Source organism: Populus euphratica, unplaced genomic scaffold, assembly GCF_000495115.2.
Source record: "Populus euphratica unplaced genomic scaffold, PopEup_1.0 scaffold367.1, whole genome shotgun sequence".
In the NCBI taxonomy this organism is placed as follows: Eukaryota; Viridiplantae; Streptophyta; class Magnoliopsida; order Malpighiales; family Salicaceae; genus Populus; species Populus euphratica.
The window spans coordinates 150,765-173,426 of NW_011500255.1; the positions used below are offsets into that span (position 1 = coordinate 150,765).

The window sequence follows — 22,662 nt, forward strand, 5'->3', positions numbered from 1 at the left end:
AAAAAAATAAAATATTAATAAGTTATTTTTCAACTCATTTTTTATGACATAACCAAACACTAAAAAAAAAATTTCAACTTATTTTTCATTACACTATCAAATATCAAAAAATAATTTATTTTTCTAGAATTCACTTAAAAAAAACTACTTTTCAACAAATAAGCATGAAACTTTTATTTTCTTAATAGTCCAATAACCTAGAAACACTTTATAGTCTTTTTTCATTAGTCTTTCTTTGTATCATATTGCATCTTAATTATTTGATAACATGTTTGAACATAATTTTTGTTCTGTTTTTTATATAAAAATTATGATAGTTTTTATATTGTTGATAGTATATTCATTTTAGAGGTTTTATTTAGTTTCAATAGTTGCAACTCAAAATTGTTTTAGAATTGTCAAGGAATAAGGGAATTGACACGCTCAACCTGTAAATATTTTTAATATCCATAAAAAGTTTAGCCCAACTTAATATACTTATCCTACTCGAGTCCCAAAAAAAACTTAATGGATCAATTTTATATTTTATAAAATATTAAAAGTTAGGTTAAATATAATTATAGATCAAAACCCCACGCATTATATCCATGAATTTAAATGTGAACTATGACTTATTTAAGATGTGTGTTTAATATTATTTTTTAATATTTTCAAGAAATTCCTTAGGTACATAAAAGAATTGAAGAAATGCTTCTTCTTTTTTTCATCTTGTTATTAGTAATAATTAGATTAGTGGCTCACATCACATCACATGTTTTTTTTTTTGTTAAGATAGATGATGTATTATCTGATCTTATACAGAAGTCAACAACTGTGGTGATTTGAAAATTAAGGTTGAAGGTTTTTTTTTACTCAAAACCTATTTCCCATCTATTTTGATCAAAAATATTTTGAAAAACACTATAAAAACTATGATAAAAATATCAATAGCCTAAAAAAATCATTTTAAAATCTAAAATCAACCTTAAACCAAAAATATTCTTGAAATTATATATGTTTTTTAGGCACTTTAAAGTAACATAATCACCTAACATGAACTCTTTTAATTTAATGAAACTATTTGATGCAAAGATCAATCATTTTAATATCTAAATTGATGTTAACAATATTTGTCTCTCTCCGTATTAAAATCTAACAATCTTTCTCAAACTAAAAACTAAAAAATAACTAAAATAAATTTTTATATCAAAATTAAATTAAAAAAATATTGAGATATCAAATATTTATATTTTAAAGTTACTGAGATTAAATTAAACTTTTTGAGTGAAATTTAAAACCATTACCTTTTTTAGGAGCTTTTTCTATACTAATTTTTTAATTTTATTATCAGTCAACAAATTTGATTGAATTATTCTTGAATTTAGCTTAAAAAAGATATAATTGCAAAAAAAAAAATTAAATTAAAAAAATTAACCAATAATTTCACATTAAAATATAAAATAGTAAACAGTGTAATTTGAAAATCTACACATTTTAGTTTTTTACTTAATTATTGTAATCTCCCCGTACATTCTAAAGTAAATAACTTATTATGTCTCCAAGAAATGAAATGCGGTGATAAAAAAATTAAGATTTATACAATAAATCTTAAATTTGAATTAATATATATATTTTTTATAAAAATTTAAAATACTTAAGATTTTACTTATTTATCTCGCACACAAAATATATTTTAAAAGATTAAATTTTTTTAAATCTACTAAAAAAAAAAACCTAGCCCATCGTAGCCTCCTAGTCCGACCTAGTTGGTCTGGTCTTGTAGCTGACCGTCTCATTCTCCTCTAAACCCTAAACCCTCAGAGACAGCCTTCTTGATCTTTCATCTGGTTGATATTGAATTCCCTGCAATGGCTTTCTCCTCATCTTGCAGGAGATTTATCTCCAAATCATCTCTATCGTCCATCAAATCAGCCATCAGGTCATCCACCGTTCCTAAATCTCCATCCTTGCCCACCAGATCTGCTACTGCTCTCCCATCATCCAAACCACCAACCTCCCCTCAATTCTCCTTTTCCAGGTAAATTCGTGAATATTTCTGTAAAAACATTTATGTATTTATGGGAGTGGATGTGTTTTGTTTTCCTTGTTTTGAATTTATTAATTCATTGATTTTGGGCATGTAGGGCTCCATGTGAGTTGGGATGCGTTCACTCGCTGCTGCCACTACACAGCGCGGTGGCGGCGTCGAGGATGACATCATGCTTAAGCACTACATCCAGGAGTTGCCGTGCGCTCTCTCAGGGTACACTCTGCTGCACTTCTCTCGGCCTCCAGTACTAGCTTTTATTGCTTCTCTAGTGACTAGCAAGTAGCTCTTTTTTTTTTCTTTGTTTTCCTGTCGAATTGGATTTCGCTTCTTGCTTTTGAAAATGTTCATTTCTTCCTATGAATAGTGTACTGTTTGATCCAGTCCAATTTCTCTGTTTTTTTCTTTTTTTTTTAATTGAATTCCATTCCTCTCTGTGGAAATTGGGATAGAGACTGAAATTAACAACTGAAAATTGAAATTGCTGCAAAGGGATGTGATAGGCATTTTCGCAGTTTTCCGGGGTTGTGTTAAAGACTTGTTGAGTTAAAACTTACTAATTTAAATTTGATCAAGGTGTTAGAAATTAAAGAGTCCAGTGTTAAAATTAAGATTTTTTTTTTTTTTTTATCTAGATTGTGTCTTTGCATGAGCTTGCTGGGCACATTTTTTGAGCTGGAATTACACGTTGGTAAAACAAATTGAGGGTGTCAAGTGGGATGAGACTTGAGAGTGCTTTAATTAGGCTTAACGCAATCTGACTGGGATATTTGGTTCCTGCAGGCACATAATTCAAAGAAATAAACTGGGGACCTGTTGTCTGCATCTTTGTCAAGTATGAATCCATGAGTGCTTTTTTAATCATCTTAAGAATATTTGGTTATATCAAAATGGAGGCCTTATTGCATGTTAGTGAATTTAACATATGTCCATGTCAGAGCTGTTCTCCATACTTGTTTGGATGATGTTAAACTGGCCCCAAAACGTAACATGCCAGGCTTTCTCATGTCTTAGTGTAATTCAGGAGCATTCAATGTTCTGTATGACATGTTGTTGCAATCCGCCTTTTGTTTTATTGTTAATTCTTTTTTGGGAATAGTTTGCCATGTATTAAGCTGAACTCTGTTTTAACTAACCAAAACCACAGACTTTGATGCCTTTCAGAACAATTTAGTCATTCATACAATGCACTGGTTAGAGGCCCTCTTTAGTGAGATTCACCTCTTTAGTGAGATTATTGTGTTGATTCTGAAACTTGTATCACAAAAAATTTGTTCCAATTATGGGATATATGATAAGAGTAATATAAAGAGTGATTGATGGGCTAGCGTGCTGTTGAAATGTGAAGCTAGTTGGACGGGTTCAAAGAAGTCATTTAGGCTATCATTTAGGCATTTTTCATTTTTCTTTTTCTTTTATAATGGGCTTGAACTTTGTGCACATCAAGTAATGTATTTGTCAGTAATTTAGAATACCTTGGTAACATAACTGCTCCTTGTCCCAGATGGAGTTGATGGTACGTGAGACATGTTTGCTGTTATTGGAGGTGGGCCCTGTCATCAACTATACAGTCTATGACCTAAAACAATGTGGAACTTCTTTGGATGATGTTTCTCATTACAGTTATTAGATACTATTCGGCTATTCATTTATAGAAACTTATGAAAGGAAGTTCTATGATGACTAGGGATATTGTGGTTTGATGAATTACAAATTATTAAGAGTGCTCATAGGATCCTCACAGATGTTGATCTTGCAATGCAGAAGGAGTTGTTTTGTTAATTTGTATTTGGAATGTTGTTATCTATATCTTGTTCTTTCGTTATAGAGTGCGCATTTCGCAGTTGTCTGCTATCTGATTCCTGTATTTGTGGTGTTTATTTCTTTAGAGCTCGGTCTGTCGGTTCCAAGGTGACCTGTTAAGAGAGATCACCATGACTGGAGGTTAACTTCACATGATTGGAGAAGCAAGCCCGCAGCTTTTCATTTTTATGAGGAATTGTCTATTTATAAATGCTGCTTGAACCTGGTTTGATTCTTCGCAACGGAGAGGCTATTGCTCCCAAGATGTAAGAATTAAAAGCTCTTGTTTAATAATCTTAACCTATGCACGATTCATCATAAGTTTTATTGTGATTTTATCCACTTTCTGTTCTTTGGTAACCCTTGATCCAGAATCAACAGTCTGTTTGGAAATACATAGCAGGCTGCAGCATGGTCCTCATAGTCTAGACAATTTCACTCAAAAGATAGTTCTATATGAATAAATTTATTTCTCTGTACTCTCCTACCTGACCACAATATATCACCATTGAATTCTTACAATGACTCCATGGATGACAAATTTTGGGTCTTCAATGAGAAATATTTATCTATTCTTGCCTTTTATAGTTAGGTGTCTCAATCATTATTTTGTTTGTTTAAATTATGTAAACAACAATTAAAAAAAAGATATCAACAGTACAATTTATAATAACACGCAATATGCTCAATTATAATTTAGATCCTCATTCCAGGATGGAAGAAAGCTGTTATGTATATGATTAAAAGGTAAGCTGCTGCTGCTTCTTCTTCTTCTTCTTCTTGTTTATACAAGAGATGGGTTGCTTATTATCGATTTTTTCTTAATAAAGTCTTTATCTTTAATTTAACCCTTGTACTATTTGTCTTTCCATACCATTAGTATGGAAGAAGTGTTTTTTGTCATTTTCTGCTCCTTTGACACGTGGAAATGCTGTCATCTTCCTTGAATGCTAGCTAGTGGCTGAGATTTAACAACCAATCACATATTCAACTCCTGGCCTTAACACAATGTCTGCCCCCTTCTCTACTCGCCAAAAAACTTGAAAGAAAACGCGATGTTATCACAAACAGCATTCTTCAAGACTTGTTCATCTTCAACCTTAAATCTCCTGTAGCAAACGAGAACTTCTTTTCTCATCTCTCTCTCTCTCTCTCTCTAGAGTACATCTCAATGCACCTTAGTTTCATGGCTGTCTCAATTTCTCCAGCATTTCACTAATGTGTATTTAGCCATCATTTTAAGAAAAGACACAACGACAACATTATTATGTACTATGTCTAGGACCCTTCACTCGTCATTACATTAGGCTAGAGTTGAGATATGAAGATTATACTAATAATATCTTACCTATAGCCTGTTTTCATCTACTGAAGTTTGGTTCCTAAAATCTTTGTGGGTCTGATTGGAATTGAGTTTCTATGGGGGTTCTTATTTTCCTCACAAATTGTCGGAGGGTTTCTTAAAAGTAGGAGCACGCACCCTTCAATTCTTCTGTGTTAGTAATGTATTGTATTTACTCTGGTTTTCATTGACACTAGACTCAACTTAGGAAACTCTTCTTTTGCCAAGCAGATTTTTGTAAGCACTTCTTTAGTTCCATTTTAAATTTTTTCATCGACCATTGCTTTGTGATCGTGCTGCCAGCTTAAATTTAGTTGAAGCCAAAATTGTGCACCATTTGCTAGTTCCCCTTTGTCTTTGGTTACACGACCGTCTTCTCCTGATATATAGAGAGGTTGAGATTTTTCTCAGGAGCCTAGTGGACAAAACTTGACATATTATTATGTGATTTGTTGGGCCATGAACACCTTGTTGTTGTTCGGTCAAGAAATTGGGTCCAACACCAAGGCCGATCAACTTGGTTGTCCATATACAAATTTGAGCCAAATACCCATCCACTACTAAAAAAAAAAAAAAAACACTTATTGTTCGGGCTAGCTACTGTAGCATAAAGGAGAGAAGCTCAAAAGAGCACTGTGTTTGGGCTAGCTATAGTAGCCCAAGGAAGAGAAGCCCGAACAAAGTAGGCCAATTAAGTTCTTTGCCAGAAGATGAGAGCACCAGCTTAATGTGAAAAGCCTACTTGAACCCATTACCACTAAATTTCTTATTAGTGGAGTCTATTCGTGGAAATGATTATATACTATTTTTTGATAGAACTCTCCTCAAAGTAAAACAAATAATAAAAATTCACATTCAAGTAAAAGAAATAGGAATAACCAAGCAAGGTCACTCTTCATTCCATCAACCAAAAATAGAATCTTTCAAGTGTCATTGTAGCTTAATGGCTTCCAAAATAGAACTCAAAGGGGTCCATTTGTGACAAATTATATTTCCTTGAGTAATGACAACATCTCTAACCACCACTTGCATTAAGGTCTCGCATGCTATTAAAAAAAAAAGAATTTGTATTATCCTCCTCCATGAAAAGTGATTCGACCACTTAGAAATCTTAATAAATATTGTCTCTTTCATCATTATAATGGACACAAGATAAAAAATTATTATGTTTTGAAAAAAATAAATAGAAAGATTGATCATTAAGAATTACTTTAAATAATTTATAAAAAGAAAAACAACTTGAACAAAAAAAAAAGATGTCCCCGCATCTCACAATTGCTGAATAAAATCATATAATCTTTAGAAATTGGATCTCCACTTGTGTGATAAAATTCTTTTGAAATTTTCAATAAAAGTAATATTGTCTCTTTTGATTAGTTTTTGTATGTTTTTTTTCCATATTAAAACAAAATCTCCACCTTTCCATATAATGATCTCCCTAAATCTGACAATTTCTCCATTGATTTTTCGTTGTCATTTGCATAATCCTTACCATAACACAACATTCATGACCACAAAACGTTCCCCACCTCTAGTAAATATGTTCTTATTCATTTGGATAGGCTTTCTATTTAGCTCAAATATCAAAACGTTCCCCACCTCCATTTAACTTTCCATTGGAGAATGAGCAATATATTAGTGACCCCCTGAAATAACGAGATAATTACAAAAAAAGAAAACCTTCTAAGATGTGGTCTTGTTTTCACTTTTCTATTGTAGTCTAGCAGGTTTTTGTAATTATCTAAAAAAAATCACAAAAAAATATGAAGCGTCCCACGCGAGAAATTTTATGGTGTTAAGGGGATAATTAGTGACTCCTTGAGTCTACTTTGAAGAACAAAACAAATACAAAAAGGAAAAAAAAAAAGAAATTCATGATAACTAAAATTACAAGAATATTTCCATATAAAATTTCTCTCGTATCTATTTTTTTAAATAAAATTAATAATCTACTAAAAGTATGAGAATATCTCAACATAAAATTTCTCTTTTACTTTTACTTATATTTATATATATATTTTTTAAAATTACTCAAAAAACAATTAGTAAAATATCTTATTCTATGATCATAGTGAAATTTCTCATCCCGCACTAGTATCTTGACTCAGTTACCGCGTGTCTAGCCTTCGGAACACACAACACGCTCTACAACTTGATACTGTTTCCTGTGGATCTTCTACAATTTGAAGAGCTTACATAATACTGTTTCCTGTGGAGTAGAGGAAATTGTTGCCGAAGAAGCAGATCTTACCTTTGTGTTTTAAGAAAAAACCTCTCTTGTACTCTGGGAATTACTGGATCTCAAAATTGTGAAAAATTATTCGCGTATCACTGTGTATTTGACTCAGAACTCCTGAGCTTCCATGGACGCCATGCGGGGAGAAACAACTTGAGAGAAACCAGCTAAATTACTAAAAATCGTGGATCAAACATGCGGGGAGAAACAACTTGAGAGAAAGCAGCTAAATTACTAAAAATCGTGGATCAAACTATGACCAGCACGAATGCTTTGTCTAAAGGAGGCATATCCAAACTTCACTAGTCATGCACTGTTACTGGTCAGGAGGTGGGAGTAAGGGGGGAACCAAACATGGCGTCATTGCATCCTCTATTATCAGCCTCTCCAAGTTCTTCCACTACCTCTATCTGCCATTTCATTAAACAAGACAAATTCACAAGTATACAATTTTATAAATAGGGATTTCATTGAAAATATTTTCATTCAAGAACGGAATTATATTTATTATAAAATACAATAACTAAAAATTATAATTAAGGATTTATTTAGAAAAAATATAGTGATCGAACCAAGTTCATTATTGTCAAAAAATTCTCATGTGCAAATGACTCCTGTTGGTTTAATAATTCCAATTTATGAAATGATATAATAATGATAAAAATTCAGTTTGTAAAATACGTACCCTTTTCTTTTCAAGTATAGTATATGAATTGTTGGCAGATTAATTTAATGCATATTTTTAATTGAAAAGTGGGATTTTTTTCTCAAAAGTATTAAGAAGAAGTGCGTGTGAGAGGTGAGGATAATGGCAAGTTGTAAACAATATGATAAACTCAGACATCACAATCTTGATTGAAAAATGATGACCACAAATATAATACAATATGATCTTGCCACGTTTGATTCAATTAACGTGCCAATGGCAAGCTTGTTCAGCTGTCGGGACATCATTTTCATCCATTGAAAAACATGAACAGATTAATATTCTATTGGGTCGGATGATCTATGCTCTTTGTCCTGCTTGACTTTCTGGTAATTCACACTTGGCAGAGATCCCTTGGGAGATTCCGAACTTCTGCACTATTTCATTCCGAGACTTCATAATCTATCCGAAGTTTAATTCCCATTCTCTTGGTAAGAAATTCTAACATGATTCAGGATCTCTCTCTTTATGTGAGTGTGATTGGAAATTCATGTCACAAGTCCGGCTGATTTCTTATTCTTCTCTTTACATTTGCAGGATTCCAAGTTGCCATCGATCAGCTTGTAAAATGAAATTCCTCCTGACTTTTTGGAATAGTCCTATCGGTCCCAGAACAACTCATTTTTGGGGTCCTGTTTTCAACTGGAGCCTTCCTATTGCGGTATGCTCCTCCTTTCTGCGGTTCTATTTCTTGAATTTCAATTCTAGAGCTACTTATTTATTGCTTCACCTATGGAGACATATATCTGGATGATGTCTCAAAAAATTCAGTATATTTAAAGAACAAGTTATTTGGTGTTTAAATAGTATTTAAGTAAATGTCCATGTACATATTTTCTTTTTCTTAGTCTAAAAAGTGCAAAAATTGATGATATCAGTAAGTACTTGCAATTTTTTTTTTTATTGGTGGGACTTAAAGACTCTCCAATAATAAAATCAGCAACTTTAAATGGAGATTATAATAAATTAAAAAAAATCTTTTAATTTTAAGAACAAGAGTCTTTGTTCTTAATATTTTGTGATTAATATTATAAGATATATAAGTTTTTAGAGTAGGAAAAATGATTCTGTATCTGAGTGGTTCAGAGAATATTTATAATTTCTAAATCTTGTTGTTTTTAGAAAAATGAAAGACTAGAGCAAGGTTGTTAAAAATGCTTTTTTAACACGATACGGAATATAAAATATAAACTCGAATCGTAAAATCATAAAATCACAGTTGAATAAATGAAAAACATGCATGTTAAACATGCATGTTATACCCTGTAGTTCAATACACTTGAACATAAATTAATCAAACAACAAGAAATTTAATAAATGTTGAGGTTGCCAACAACACCACAATGCAAGCAACAACTAAATTTTTCAATTTTAATAAAACCTTTTTGGTTACAAATCTAGGTAACAATTGACTAACCTAAATAGGCATGTGAAATTTCCATGGAGACTAGGTTTCAGTACAACTTTTTTCACTAATTATAAAAAAACGGAATTAGTGTAAAGATTAACAGAAAAGGAATAGAATTATAAAAAAACAGAATTAGTGTAAAGATTAACAGAAAAGGAAAAAACATTATAGACCTAGTAGCAGTTCTCTTTAATTCCACTTATCTCTTCTCTTTAAAAAACATAATCATTGTTAATCAAAAAACAGAACACGCCACATTCTTGTTCAATAGCATTAGAAAACCTACCCAAAGACCATGAGAGTTGAGGAGTTGGTGATCAGTGATTGCCCTAAAATAACATCAAAATAAAGTGTATAAGAGACATAATAGCATGATGTCCCCCTTTCATCTCGATATTGGAATGTATAACTACACTGATCAGTTTGAGAAGAGCATTGGGTTGCTGTGGTTTGAACTGCTGAAGTGCAAATTGGGTCTGAACAACGGACCTGCCCAGTAGTTGATGAGCTGTCGGAATCAAGGAAATTGAGCTGAATCTGCAAAACACAAACATCATACCACAGGAAGTTGAACCTTAGTTTTAAGTTTTCCAATTCTACAAATGTATAGAAAGACTAATGACAAGGCAAGGAAAGAGAGTTTACTTCAAGGCCACTACGTGGGCAGTTGTTGCAGGAATTGCAGTAGACCCACAAGACCACTTCCAGTATTAATCTGCACGTTGAATTCTTTAAGAGGAGAGCCTAATTTCACTTTTGTAAAATAAAGTCTAAGCAAAAGAAAAAAGACAAGAATCAAAGAATATCAAGGCGTATAATCATCAAGTACTAAAAAATTACTAGTTATCAAATTCCATCCTAAAGAGAATGTGGAACAACACACAAAACTGAAAAGAACCAAGACAGATATATTACAAGGTCTCTGAAGTTCCTGTGACCTTAATTGCAATGGAAACCCAAAAAGAAAGAACAACAAAATAGTTAATAGTATAATAATTTAAGCACACAATATAAATAACAACAAAAATCAATCTTTTTTTATACAAACAAAAGCAAAGAATCAATCTTTACTAAATATAATTAAACCAACATGCACAAAAATCCCATTTCGTTTCCTTTTCTTCCACTTTTAGAACGACTCATAAGCAATCTCCACCATAATCTTATTTTAAGTGTGCTTGTGAGTAAGAAATACATAAATATAAATTTACCAACTCCAAACAAAACTCATCACCGTGAGTTCATTAAATAGCACTGAAATGAGAATTTTTACCTCCAAGAATGCAATTCAATCATAGAAAAGAACCTTAGAACTAGGAAAGATGGGTGGCGATAAAATTACCCGACGAGGTAAGGATCGGAGGAACCTTGGACAGAGAAGTCGACAACACCACCATCAAAGCCTTGTAAGAGACAGGCATATCTGAGTCGATCTTGAGCTTTGAGTTGATGGAGTTCAAGACCGTAGTGGTGTTGAGTTCAATTCATGCTTTCCTAGCTCTCTCTCTACTCTAAATGATAATCGTCTCTTCTTTAGATAATAAGAGCCTAGTTCTTGGAAGACGAAGAACCATAGCCTTTGGCTCCAACATTGTAGTACTGGCTTTCTTACTCAACTTGCACAATCCCAATTCAAACCCTTCTTTGCTTCACTTTGCTTTTTCCCAACAATAAGATGAACTTCAGCAATAAGAGGATAGAGTCGCCAAGAAAGCTTGGGATTGGGAATAAATTCTTACCTTCGTCTCGCCAAGAATGCTTCGAATCTAGGGAAAGTAATTTCTCAATTTGATGGGGAAAGAGGAAGGGAAAGGGATGAAAGGTGCTAACAGGCATAAGTTTTAAATTTCAAGTGAAATCGTGAGATCAGACCGGTTTTTATGTTTTTTATGGGTTGACCTGATTTTATACAAGTTTGACCAGGTTTGACTAATTTTATCGGTTTTCAAGTTTTAAATATAATTTTACACGTTTTATGCCTTTTAACTCGTAAAATCGGTGATTTTAGGAGTCAAAACTCGTTTTTAACAACCATAGACTGAGAGTCTTTTGTTTTTTATGTTATTAATAAAGGATAAATATATCTTATATATCATTAATAAGAAACTCTTTTGTTTTTTATGTTATTAATAAAGAATAAATATATCTTATATATCATTAATAAGATGAAAAATATGATAGGGTTCTTGAAAATACTTTTTATATATCTATAGATGTAAGGATATTATTACCTTTGTTTGTTATGAATAATTCATATATATAACCTAAAGATAGAATTATATAGTTCTAACATGGATCTCTAAGTCCAACTAGATTTGATGTGTAGCCAAACCTAAAGGAAATGAATTTGGCATTCTGTTAGATCCACGATGACTTGAGCTTAGCTTATGGTCAAACCTGAGTATATTGGGATCAACTTATGGTCGAACCCAAGTTATTAGGTTTGACATCTTGCTAGACCACGATGATTTGGGCCCAGCTTATAGCTGAACCCAAGTATATTGAGTTTGATAGGATGTCAGACCTATATTCAATTATGCTAACATCTTATTTATAGATTTGGACTTTTTCAAAGCATGAGAATATTGAGTTGAAAATAATAACTCATCTTCTCTTTCTTTCTTGCTTTTTTAATTTTTTTAAAGAGTGGCGTCTATAAAAGGCAAAAAAATCATGTCTCTTAAAGGAGATTTTAGTTTTAGACCTGAAATTAGTGGTGTTCACCAAGGATCTATGACTATTAGAATTCGCCCAAGATTTGTAATCAATGTTGCTATATCCTTTTCCACTGGAAGAGGGAGAAATAAAAGTCCTCGAGAGGTTTCAAACCTTAATGGATAAGAAAGGTTGTCAATGACACCTCTATATAAGGCTAAAAACATTATGTCTTTTGACCGAGTGTCTCTGGCCAATTCTAAATAGCCAGGGAGTTACATGGTTTTGATATCAAAGGCTAATAATAACCATGTTATTTAGGTCACCAGTAAGCCTATTTGTAAAGGATATTCATTGTTACTATAATAGAAGCCTTGCTTAGCTCTATCCCAATGGATAAACTAACTTATCTGCTTTTGACAAGTTGATGAGGGTTAGGGGAGGAACCCATGATTGAGGTGTTTATGTATTGTTACACTTTGATCAGTGATAATGAATGAGGATTTTCTATCTTTTAGTTCTTTAATTTCTCTATAGGCTAAGAGGGCTTATGAAAGACACCTTCAATGGGAAGACCTCTCAGTCAAAAAAATGGAGAGAAAGATAGGTCATAGTGAAGCACAAAGGCATAACTAGACCTCAGGATGGGTACAATGCCATAAAGAATTATATCAATTTCTAGAGAGCATCCTCTACTGAGGTCAATGACAAGCCCTTTCTCTATGAAGAGGAAAAGAGGATATGAAATATATTATGTGATCTCCACACTAAGTATAAGGTCAATTGCATGGCATAAAGGTTTTATGGTGTTTCTGGTAATTTTAATATCACGTGTTATTTTTTTCTTATGCTATTCATCTTTTGAATTTTTCTTCATGCAAGATCCTTGCTAAGGGAGACTCGATTTGAAGCCAGTGAGTCCAAGTTATACATAATCCATAATATGACCATATCTTCACTCAGTCGTGCTTGCTCCTCTCAAGACAACCTGCTTTTAATACATGGAAAAGGGTTAAAGGAATAGTTCTCATGGACTTTAAGGAGACCTCAACAGTTGTCCATATTGAGAAAATCCTAACAATTATCCCTTTTTTTAGGAGGTGCATCAAAAAATGGTAGCGAGAAACCATTCTCTTATATCAAGGGGGTCCTAGGGTGCCAACCGAAACCATTCTTTTATATCAAGGGGGTCCTAGGGTGCCAACCCTAACTTTAACTTTTATGGAGGCTACTTCATAATGGAAGAGAATAAAGGTCATAATTAACTCATATTCTAACATAAACGTGATCCTCCACTAACCAATGCTCATGCTCTAACGAGCTTTATTAGCATTTTTCCTAAGTTCTCCAACCAGACACCTCAATCCACCAAGGTTGGGGATTTCTTTTTCAAGCTCAACTTAGGTTGTACCTCTTTTTGCTTTCCTATACTAAATAAGGAAAATAGGGGAATAATAAAGACCATTCTATAAGGAAGGTCCATTTTTAGGCTTAGAGGACTGAAAGTGATTAACACCTTAGACATATTTCCTTTTAAAATAAGCACACTAATTGACTCTAGCTACTTATGCCATTTGGCCATCACTCGGCATATGGCTTTTCAGGCATAAGAAATCCTTAAGTTTTTCATTATTCTAATATATTAAGTAGTTTTTAAGGATGTGAACTTATTTGGTCTTTTTTATTTATTATTTAGATGTTTATGATGTGTGTTTACTTGAAAATTTAATAGGCTAAGGAAAGGAGGGAAATAAAAGAAGTAATAGAATAGTATCGTACCAATAAAACAGGGGTGTATAGGCTGAAGGATGAGAAAGCCACCCAAAATGCTAAGATGAAAGCCCTCAAGCCTGTTTATGCTTAGCTGCAAATGGAGCTCAAAGCACAAAACTTAATTCTAGAGTCCACTTAGAAGAAACTTAAAGAGGTGCATAATCAAATAAATTCTTTAAAGAAAGAGGTGGTTGAGCTTAAAGAGTCCAATGAGGCCTTGAAAGGGAATTAAAAATAACTAAGAAGGAGGCTAGACTCCTATGAGGAGCTCTATGTTGAGTTTGGAGAGTCTATCTATCTAACATATCTAATATGAGATAGACTCTTATTACTAATATCCAACTTATATTTCTTAAACCTTTTAAAAGAAATACAAGTGGACTGTAGTGAATCCTTCCCTAATGGTCAGGCTCCTGACTTAAAGGACGTCTTCCTTACTAGAGCCACCACCTCAGTAAATGAAGAGGTGTAGTTTTAAATGGATATGTAATCTTCCTTTTTATTTGTAAAACAATATCTTAGTTTTCAAGCCTTGAATTTAGCCATGAGGTCTTCAGATATTTGTTATTTGTTTTGAATTACTAAATTTTTCAAGTCTTTTAAATTGTTATATTTTCTAAGTCTTTTAGTAAGCTTTTTTAAGTAACCAGTATGAGCACAATACCCATACTTAAACAAATATTTTGTATGGATCTAATGCCCATACTTAGAAAATATTTTGTATAAAAAATATTTTGTATAAATCAAATGTTTATACTTAGAAAATAAGTTTTATAAGCCTAATACCTATACTTAGAAAATATTTCTGAAAGGAAATTACGAATGAGTTTTAGTTTTGTAAAGGTTATATATCCATACTTGAAACATATCCAATGTCTATGCTTATGAGAGATTTCTAATTACAAACTTTTTAGGTTCAATAATCATGTTATATCGGTGAGGTTGGCAATGGATTTGTTTGGCTTTGGTCATGTAATGTTGTTGTTGCTGCTTAAGATAAAAAAGAATTCTCAGTGGTAGGTACACTCTTAAGTCCGCTAGTTTGACTAGCCATGATGTGGACTTGTATCTTTAAGTGGGGACAACACTGGAGGTTATAGGGATTACTGCCATTAGTGAGACCAAGTTTAAGTGTATGAAATTATACTTTTTTATTCACAATGATACAAGTTTAAGTGGCCTGAATGTCAAGGGTGAAGGAGATTATTTTCTTTCATAACTTGTAAATGATAAGTATTCACCTTAATTAATCTTATGACTCTGAAAGGACCATTCTATTTCGGCGCCAACTTGCCTATACTTTCTCTATTTCTTATATACTTGAATCTTCTATTCTTCATTTTAACATTGTGATACTAGACAGTTTTGAGATTGTAAGTTTTATTTTTAATTGCAACAATCATGCGATATTATTCTAAGTCAAAATTGGTCCTAAAACCTTGTTCATTACCTTCTAAGGTATAGTAAGCCACCTGATGACTTGGACACGCAATCTCATTAGGGATCATGACTTCAGTCCTCTATGTAAGGAGAAAAGGAGTTTTATTAATGGACATCTTCTAAGTTGTTCTATAATCTATAAGATTTTATTCATAAGCTCTACCTATTCTAACTTAACTTCTTTTATCTTTTTTCTTGAGTCCATTAACCAAGACTTTATTAGTTAATTCAACTTGACCATTGGTTTGAGGATATGATATGAAGAAGAAACGAAGATCAATATGAAGTATTTGATAATGATTTCTCATTTTGCGGTTTTCAAACCATGTTTCATTATTTGTAATCAAGATTTTAGGGAGCCCAAATCAGCATATGATAAGAATGAAAGTACTTTATTGGTGGTTATCTTTACTAAGGCCTTTGATTCAACTTATTTAATAAAATAATCAATAGCTACTAGGACAAACTATATTTTATTTGTGGCCTTCCTTCCCTCATTATAAAAAAGGCCATGGGAAGGTTATAATGGTCATTTATGAAAATAGTTGATAGAAGACTGAGGCAAACCTCTGACAATGATTACATTTCTTAGCTAAATATATGCTATTATGGAGTATAATTAGCCAATAAAAACCTACTCGTATGACCTAAGCAGTGAGGTCTTTAAAGCTTGTATGTAGACCTTATAAACCATCATGTATCTTTTTCAAAACATAGGTGTTTTTTTATTATGGGGATAAAAAATTTAGTAGTGAGTTGAGACATATCTTCAGTACAAAATGTTGTCAGTTATGCAATACCTCACTCCTCGCTCAGTCAGATGACTGACTTTGTTTTTGTTTGAGGGTAAATCATTAATAAACAAATAATATGTAATTGAGGTCCTCCAATCTTCTTCAATGTTAATGGGAAAAGCCACTAACTCTTCTTCACGTATATTTGATTTCTTTAGAACTTCAACCCAGACATTTGTAGGGAAGTTAACAGGTGTTGAACTTGCTAACTTAGATATGAAGTTTACTTGGTGATTGTCTTCCCTCAGAATACGAGTGATTGACATACTTTTATCTCTAACTTTCATATAGGGCTGACCTTTCTGAAGATATTGTTACATAGTTGGCTATCTATCTTCTCACATTTCTTGGCATTGACCAATCGCCAATTATGAGTCACTATGAACTCAAAGTAAGAATGCATTCAAGGCCTCTGCAAGGCATGCTCTTGCTAGAAAAGCTTAATACTTTGATATATTATTCATAATTAGAAACTCAAAACAAACTCTATATTCAATTACTTGTTCTTTAGGACTGATAAACACTATTCCACCTTACTCTCATTGATATTGGAAGAGTTATTAATATATATTTTCCAAGTAAGTATCATTAGATGTATTCTACTAAGACCTCTAGTTCAACAAAAAAAGTTGTGGTTACAGATGGAGATTCAAATATTTGTATGGGACCTTTAAAAGAATATTCAACGATAAAGTCTTCCAAGGTTTGACCATTTATAGTTAGTTAGGGCATGTATTGAAAGTCAAACTCTCTTAATTTAATAGCCTATTTAACTAGATGCTCAGATAAATTTGGCTTATAGAGGATCTGTTGCAAAGGTTGATATGTTAAAGCAATGATTTGATGAGCTTAGACATATGGTTTCAAATTTCTAAAGGTGTTTACCGAAGCAAAGGCTACTTTATCCACTTTCCAGATATATTGTTTCAACATCATGAAGAGTGTGACAAAAGTAGTAAATGGATATTGTATTCCTTCATCCTCTTTTACCATAGTAGAGCTTAAAGTTGAATCTACCACCCTTAGATAAAGAAAAAGGTTTTCATTTTCCTTTGATTAAGAAAAGATCTTAGTAGATGAAATATGAATTTCTAACTCTTTAAAAGCCTTTTAGCAATCTAAAGTCCACTTAAAGTTAGTTATATTTCTCAAGGTCTTAAATAATGGTAGGGTGTGCTCCCCCATACGAGCTATGAACCGATTGAGAGCAATCAATATCTATAAAAGACACTAAACTTTATTTGCTAACTGAAAAGGTGTAATGCTTAATATAACTTGAATGTTTTCTAGGTTATGCTTAATTCTTTTGTTGCTTTCTAGGAAACCCATAAACTTACCTTTTTATTTTTTTTTATTTTTATGATAAAGACACATTTAGAAGGGTTGGGTTTTCATCTAGTGGGGGATCAACACTTAGAAGGCTTTTTATAGGTCCAAAAGGTGTTGTTAAAAGGTCATGCTCTACACTAGCATATTGTTAACATATCCCTCCATAATCATCTCAAGTTGATTCTTAAATATTTTATTCACCATCTATTAGTAAGTAGCTTTGTCATTCTTAAACCCAGAAGGCATGACTCTATAACAAAATGTTCCCTCCTCAATTATGAAAGCTATTGTTTCATCATCGTCATCTAGGTGTATGAGGATCTGATGATATCTATAATTAGCATCCAAAAAAATAAAGTACTCAAAACCTATGATAGAGTCAACCAAAAGATCAATCTTAGAGGGAGGATAACTATCTTTTGAACAAGTTTTATTTAAATATATGAAGTCCACACATATTCACTACTTACCATTGCTATTGCTAACCATCACCATATTCACTAATCAAATATGGTACATCACTTTCCTAATTAAAAAAATAGACAAGAGTTCATCCACCTTTCGTATTATTATTTTCTATCTTTCACCCATAAAATTCTTCTTCTTCAAACAGACTAGATGAACAATGGGGTCTATTTTCAATTGATAAGTTATAATTTTAGGAGTGATTCTTGGCATGTTAGAAGTACTATTATAAAATTAGACCTTAGATATAGAAGAGCTCCATCAATGACTAATATTGTGTTGGTGTCAGGGTGGAACCCATTTTTATGGTAGCTTACTCATTTTCTCTTAGAAGGACATCCCTTGATTCTTCAGCAATCTCAATTCTAACCTTTATTTTTTCTTTCAATGACCTTTTCTGGTCCAATACTAAGGGCTTTTTCCCCCCCTCTAGACATGTAAAGATGCATTGCTTTAAGGTTATTTGATTCCTTCGCACCATGGCCATTCCTTTTTTAGTTAAGAATTCTGGTGTCAAGTACCTGGTGCTAATAATTACATTAATTTGATACATGAAAAGCCTACCTTAAATGGTGTTGTAAGCCAAAGATATGTCAATAACCATGAAAGTTAATTGGAGGAAGATATTCTTAAAAGAAGTGCTAATGGTGACTAATATCTCCAAGACGCCTTTTTTTGGTACGTCTGAGCCTTCTATCTTAATAAGGGAAGTTTTCACTAGGATTAGTTTTAAAGGGGATATTCCCACCTATTTTATTACTTTTTATGAGAGGATGTCAACTGCACTTCCATCATCTACCAACACTCGGTGTACTCGATAATTAGAAAGACTTATAGAGATGACCAGGGCATCTTTATGTGGGAAAGTTATTTCTTCTTCATCTTCTAGGGTAAAGAAAATAAGCTTGTGCCACTAGTTCTTGAGATGAACAGTTGTAAAGATGTATTTTCTATACTTTTTTTTCCCTATGGTGGAATTATCTCTTGTAGAAATGCTACCCAAAATGATTAATTTATTCTTTTATTTACTCAATATGAGAGTCTTTCCTTAAAAACTAGCAGAAATAGTCTTTAGTTATCAACCTTTCTACTTTTTTCTTTAAAATATAACAATCATCTGTGTCATGTCCCTTATCCTTACGAAACAAACAATATTTCTTAGATGTATAGGTATTAGATATAGATTTCATTAGTGAAAGGTAGCGAACAAACTCCTTACCTTAGATGGCAGTGAAGACCTCTATAAGGGCAGTGTTCAATAGAGTGGTATGCATTTTAGGGTAGTCCAAGTGTTTCATAATTGACCCCTTTCGACTCTTTCTAAGGTTGTTAACTTTTCTAAAAGAATGATCTTATTTATAAGACTTTTTAGGTAGCTTTTCCCTAGAGAAATGGGAAGGATCATGACGTAGCATACTTGATGTCTCTACTCGAATGTGGTTTTTTATGGATTGCTTTACTTTTAAAAAGCTTCTGTTCAGTAGAGCATAAAATTCCTTCCACAAAGGTCTCCCTTTTACTACACCTCTTAAGGCTTCAAAAGCCATAGGCTTAATCAATTCCTTACCTTAAGCATTTTCTTATTAAACTTTTTTAGGTATGCTTGCATGGACTCATTATCCACCTTAGTGATCCCAAAGAGTTTTGTTAAACTCTTTCTTGATAAGATACTTATGCTGAATTATGCCACCAACTTAGTATAAAGGCCATTGAAACTTGTAATGAAACTTGGCTTCAAGTTATTTTACCTTGCACACACTTATTCATTCAAGGTTGTTGGAAGAATCTAGTACATGGCATAACCATAATGAATGACCATTTCAAGGTTACTCCTTAAATTCTGAAGATGCTTCATTAGGTCTATATAACTATCATAGTTGTCTAAAGTCATTTTAGTAGAAATATAGTCCTTAGGTATACAAGAATATAACATTTATCTGGATATGGAAGAATCCTAAATTTGATGAGGGGTGAAGGCATCCTCTTATATGTATTCCCTTTCGGGCTATTTTTCACACCTACACCTATAGGGTTTTCGGGAACTCAAGGTTTTTATCGTGGAATGACAAGATTTAAAGGTTGCCTCTTTTCTAGGATTGTCAAATGGATAACTTTAGTATTCACTATATATTTAAGTGTTGTCAAAGCATGCATGTTTTTTAGAATGGTTGGATGATCTTTAAGGTTGAAAACCCCTCGTAGACTCATTCTACCCATATTCTTTTGGGTAATGTAACCATCTATAGACACTGGGTGTGGCATGTGCTGTGAAAATGGTAGAGAGGATATAACATCTTATTGAGGTGGCATCAAAAGATGTAATGGCGCATTTTTTTATGCTTGTTGATTCACCAACACTACTTGATAAGGAGGTGCACTTGATCAATAAGTTGTTGAATGGTTAATTATGTAGGAGTATCTAACGTGGCAAAATGATCAGTTAAACATCTTATCCCTGAATTGTTTTGATTATTTACTATTATGATGATGAATAAGGATTTTAATAAACTTGTAGAGTAATTAACGACTTTTTAAAAGGTTCTTATAGACAATGTCAATAATGATGTCCTAAAAATCCAATATGTTCAAGAAATAGGTTATTTGGTGTTTGGATAGTGATTAATCAAATGTTCATATACTTATTTCTTTCTTCTTAGCTCAGGAAGTGCAAAAATTGATGGTACTAGTCTTGATATCTGCAAAAACAATCCCTGTTGATAGGGCTTAAAGACTCTTTAATGATAAATTCAATAACTTTAAATAGATATGATAACAAATGAAATAAAGAGCTTTTAATTTTAAGAACAATGATATTTGTTCTTGGTACTTTATGATTAATGATATTAAATATATAAGCTTTAAGAGTAGAAAAGGTGAATCTTTATCTGAGTGGTTTAGGGGGTACTTATCACCTTTAAATCTTATCGTTTTTAAGAAAAGAAAAAACTAGAAAGTCCTTTGCTTTTGATGACATCAATGAAAAAAAATATTCCTTACATATCGATACATTAATGAGGGAGAAATATCTTACACATCATTAATGAAATGAAAAATATGATAAGCCCCTTAAAAAACCTTTTATACATCTATAGATATAGAGATATGATTACCTTTGACATGAATAGTTCATGTAAATAACCTAAAGATAAAACTCTATGGTTTTAACATGGATCTCTAAATCCAACTAGGTCTGTTATGTGGCCAAACTTAAAGAAAACGAGTTTAACATCTTGTTAGATCCATAATAACTTGTGCTCAATTCATGGCTGAACCTAAGTATGTTGGGTATGGTAAGATGTCAAACCCATATTTAATTGGACTAACACTCTATTTATGGATTTGGATGTTTCTAAAGCATATATAGTAAAATATACTCGTCACATCTCTTTGTTTTTGTTTGTACTCATTAACCTTTTTTACTACTAATAGATATATATATATATATATATATACAATGATTTTTCCAATCTGATTGGTTGAGTTTTGACAGGCATTTGTAGATACAAAAAAACCCCCTGAATTGATATCAGGCAATATGGTTACAGGTTTGAAATAAAATACTACAAGAACTGGCTCTTTATACGTGCTTGCCTATAATATTTATTTATAGCAATTAAGCTTAAACTTATATATAGATGGAATTTGTGATTATTGATGTAGCTATGTGTGTTTATTCGGCAATGTTCATGAGGTTTTCATGGATGGTACAACCACGCAACTTGCACCTTCTTGCATGCCATATCACAAACGAGACACTGCAGCTTTATCAGCTCTTACGTTGGATGAAGGCTCATCGGTAAGTAACAATTGTTTTATGTTTCTAGTTGGTTTATTCATAATTAGTTTTTGACATAATCATTAGCTTACACTCCAACAAATTAAAGGCAGTTTTGTATAGGCAATTAATGAGGACATCTCTGTATTTCATAGTTAAGAACCTAGTACTAGCTTGACTAAAAAGAAAGGAGAATTGATTTGATATGACTAAAAAAACTCTTATCCATAAATATGTTGGAAGAAGTAAAAACCTCAAGTAAATTTATATTTACTAAAATGATGATCCAATATTTTCTCATTGATCTTACTAGTAAAATGATGTTGTTAAGCAAGTTGAAGTTCAAAAAATAACAAATATATTAACCTATTTGTGTATTGGAATCTCTTAATCATATTATAACTAATCTTGTCCAACTTTTGCTCTATCTAATTTGTTGTGATTGATAATGGTCTTAACTTTTAATGATTAAGTTATGTTTCAGGTCTATACCACAAGAGGAAGCTAAACAACTTGAGGAAGCCAAATAACAGTGACTTTGCATTTCTCTATATTTTTAATGCTTCTTGCCTTGTTAGTTACATTTGAATTGTTTGTATGAATAATAGAAGAATTATCTATGAAGAAGAAATCAATTATATAAAAATCTTCAATGCATGTGAGTCAATTCTCAAATTAATATTGGCATGTAAGAGTATAAAGAGATGTATCAATAGGTTTATCAATCCATGATAAAAAAAAAATAGATAACAAAAAGTAAAGAGCACAAGTATTTTTGATTGGACATAATGAATCACTTAATTTAATATCTCATTACGTTCCTATGTTTGGTTGTAATGGATCATTACATTTATAATTGAGTTATTACATTTCAAGCACTTGATTGTATGATCGAGAGTGATATTAAAAT

The 22,662-nt window shown here is 32.2% G+C and overlaps 2 protein-coding genes and 1 long non-coding RNA gene across 5 annotated transcripts; 2 read left to right on the plus strand and 1 right to left on the minus strand.

Annotated features, from left to right (window-relative positions):
• The first annotated feature begins 1,723 nt into the window (after positions 1–1,723).
• Positions 1,724–4,390, plus strand: LOC105112774 (uncharacterized). Of its 2 annotated transcripts, none has more exons than XM_011008615.1 (3): positions 1,724–2,017; positions 2,124–2,242; positions 3,916–4,390. In XM_011008615.1, exons 1-3 carry the CDS (start codon positions 1,848–1,850, stop codon positions 3,939–3,941), a joined length of 315 nt encoding a protein of 104 aa, XP_011006917.1. In that variant the 5' UTR covers positions 1,724–1,847; the 3' UTR covers positions 3,942–4,390. The 2 variants fall into 2 exon arrangements, with proteins under 2 accessions (XP_011006917.1, XP_011006918.1); XM_011008616.1 differs by lacking the exon at positions 3,916–4,390 and adding an exon at positions 3,531–3,877.
• A 3,902-nt stretch (positions 4,391–8,292) lies between these two features.
• Positions 8,293–22,409, plus strand: LOC105112776 (mitochondrial pyruvate carrier 1-like). Of its 2 annotated transcripts, none has more exons than XM_011008618.1 (5): positions 8,293–8,544; positions 8,651–8,774; positions 21,468–21,522; positions 21,656–21,773; positions 22,237–22,409. In XM_011008618.1, the coding sequence occupies exons 2-5, from the start codon at positions 8,682–8,684 to the stop codon at positions 22,280–22,282; spliced, it is 312 nt and encodes a 103-aa protein (XP_011006920.1). In that variant the 5' UTR covers positions 8,293–8,544; positions 8,651–8,681; the 3' UTR covers positions 22,283–22,409. The 2 variants fall into 2 exon arrangements, with proteins under 2 accessions (XP_011006920.1, XP_011006919.1); XM_011008617.1 differs by having other exon boundaries at positions 8,301–8,544; positions 21,638–21,773; positions 22,237–22,407.
• On the minus strand, positions 9,664–11,493 carry LOC105112775 (uncharacterized). Its single transcript, XR_839824.1, has 2 exons — positions 10,864–11,493; positions 9,664–10,459 (listed from the first exon to the last, which is right to left on the minus strand). It is a non-coding gene; the product is annotated as an uncharacterized LOC105112775 (long non-coding RNA).
• Positions 22,410–22,662: the final 253 nt, after the last annotated feature.

Bases quoted from the DNA above. Each gene is read 5' to 3' on its own strand.
- LOC105112776 (XM_011008617.1), top strand. From the start codon at position 8,682: ATGAAATTCCTCCTGACTTTTTGGAATAGTCCTATCGGTCCCAGAACA. The intron at 21,523-21,637 runs GTTTGAAATAAA...TTATTGATGTAG, and splicing joins ATCAGGCAATATGGTTACAG to CTATGTGTGTTTATTCGGCA. The intron at 21,774-22,236 runs GTAAGTAACAAT...GTTATGTTTCAG, and splicing joins CGTTGGATGAAGGCTCATCG to GTCTATACCACAAGAGGAAG.
- LOC105112774 (XM_011008615.1), top strand. From the start codon at position 1,848: ATGGCTTTCTCCTCATCTTGCAGGAGATTTATCTCCAAATCATCTCTA. The intron at 2,018-2,123 runs GTAAATTCGTGA...TTGGGCATGTAG, and splicing joins CCTCAATTCTCCTTTTCCAG to GGCTCCATGTGAGTTGGGAT. The intron at 2,243-3,915 runs GTACACTCTGCT...TTATTTCTTTAG, and splicing joins TTGCCGTGCGCTCTCTCAGG to AGCTCGGTCTGTCGGTTCCA.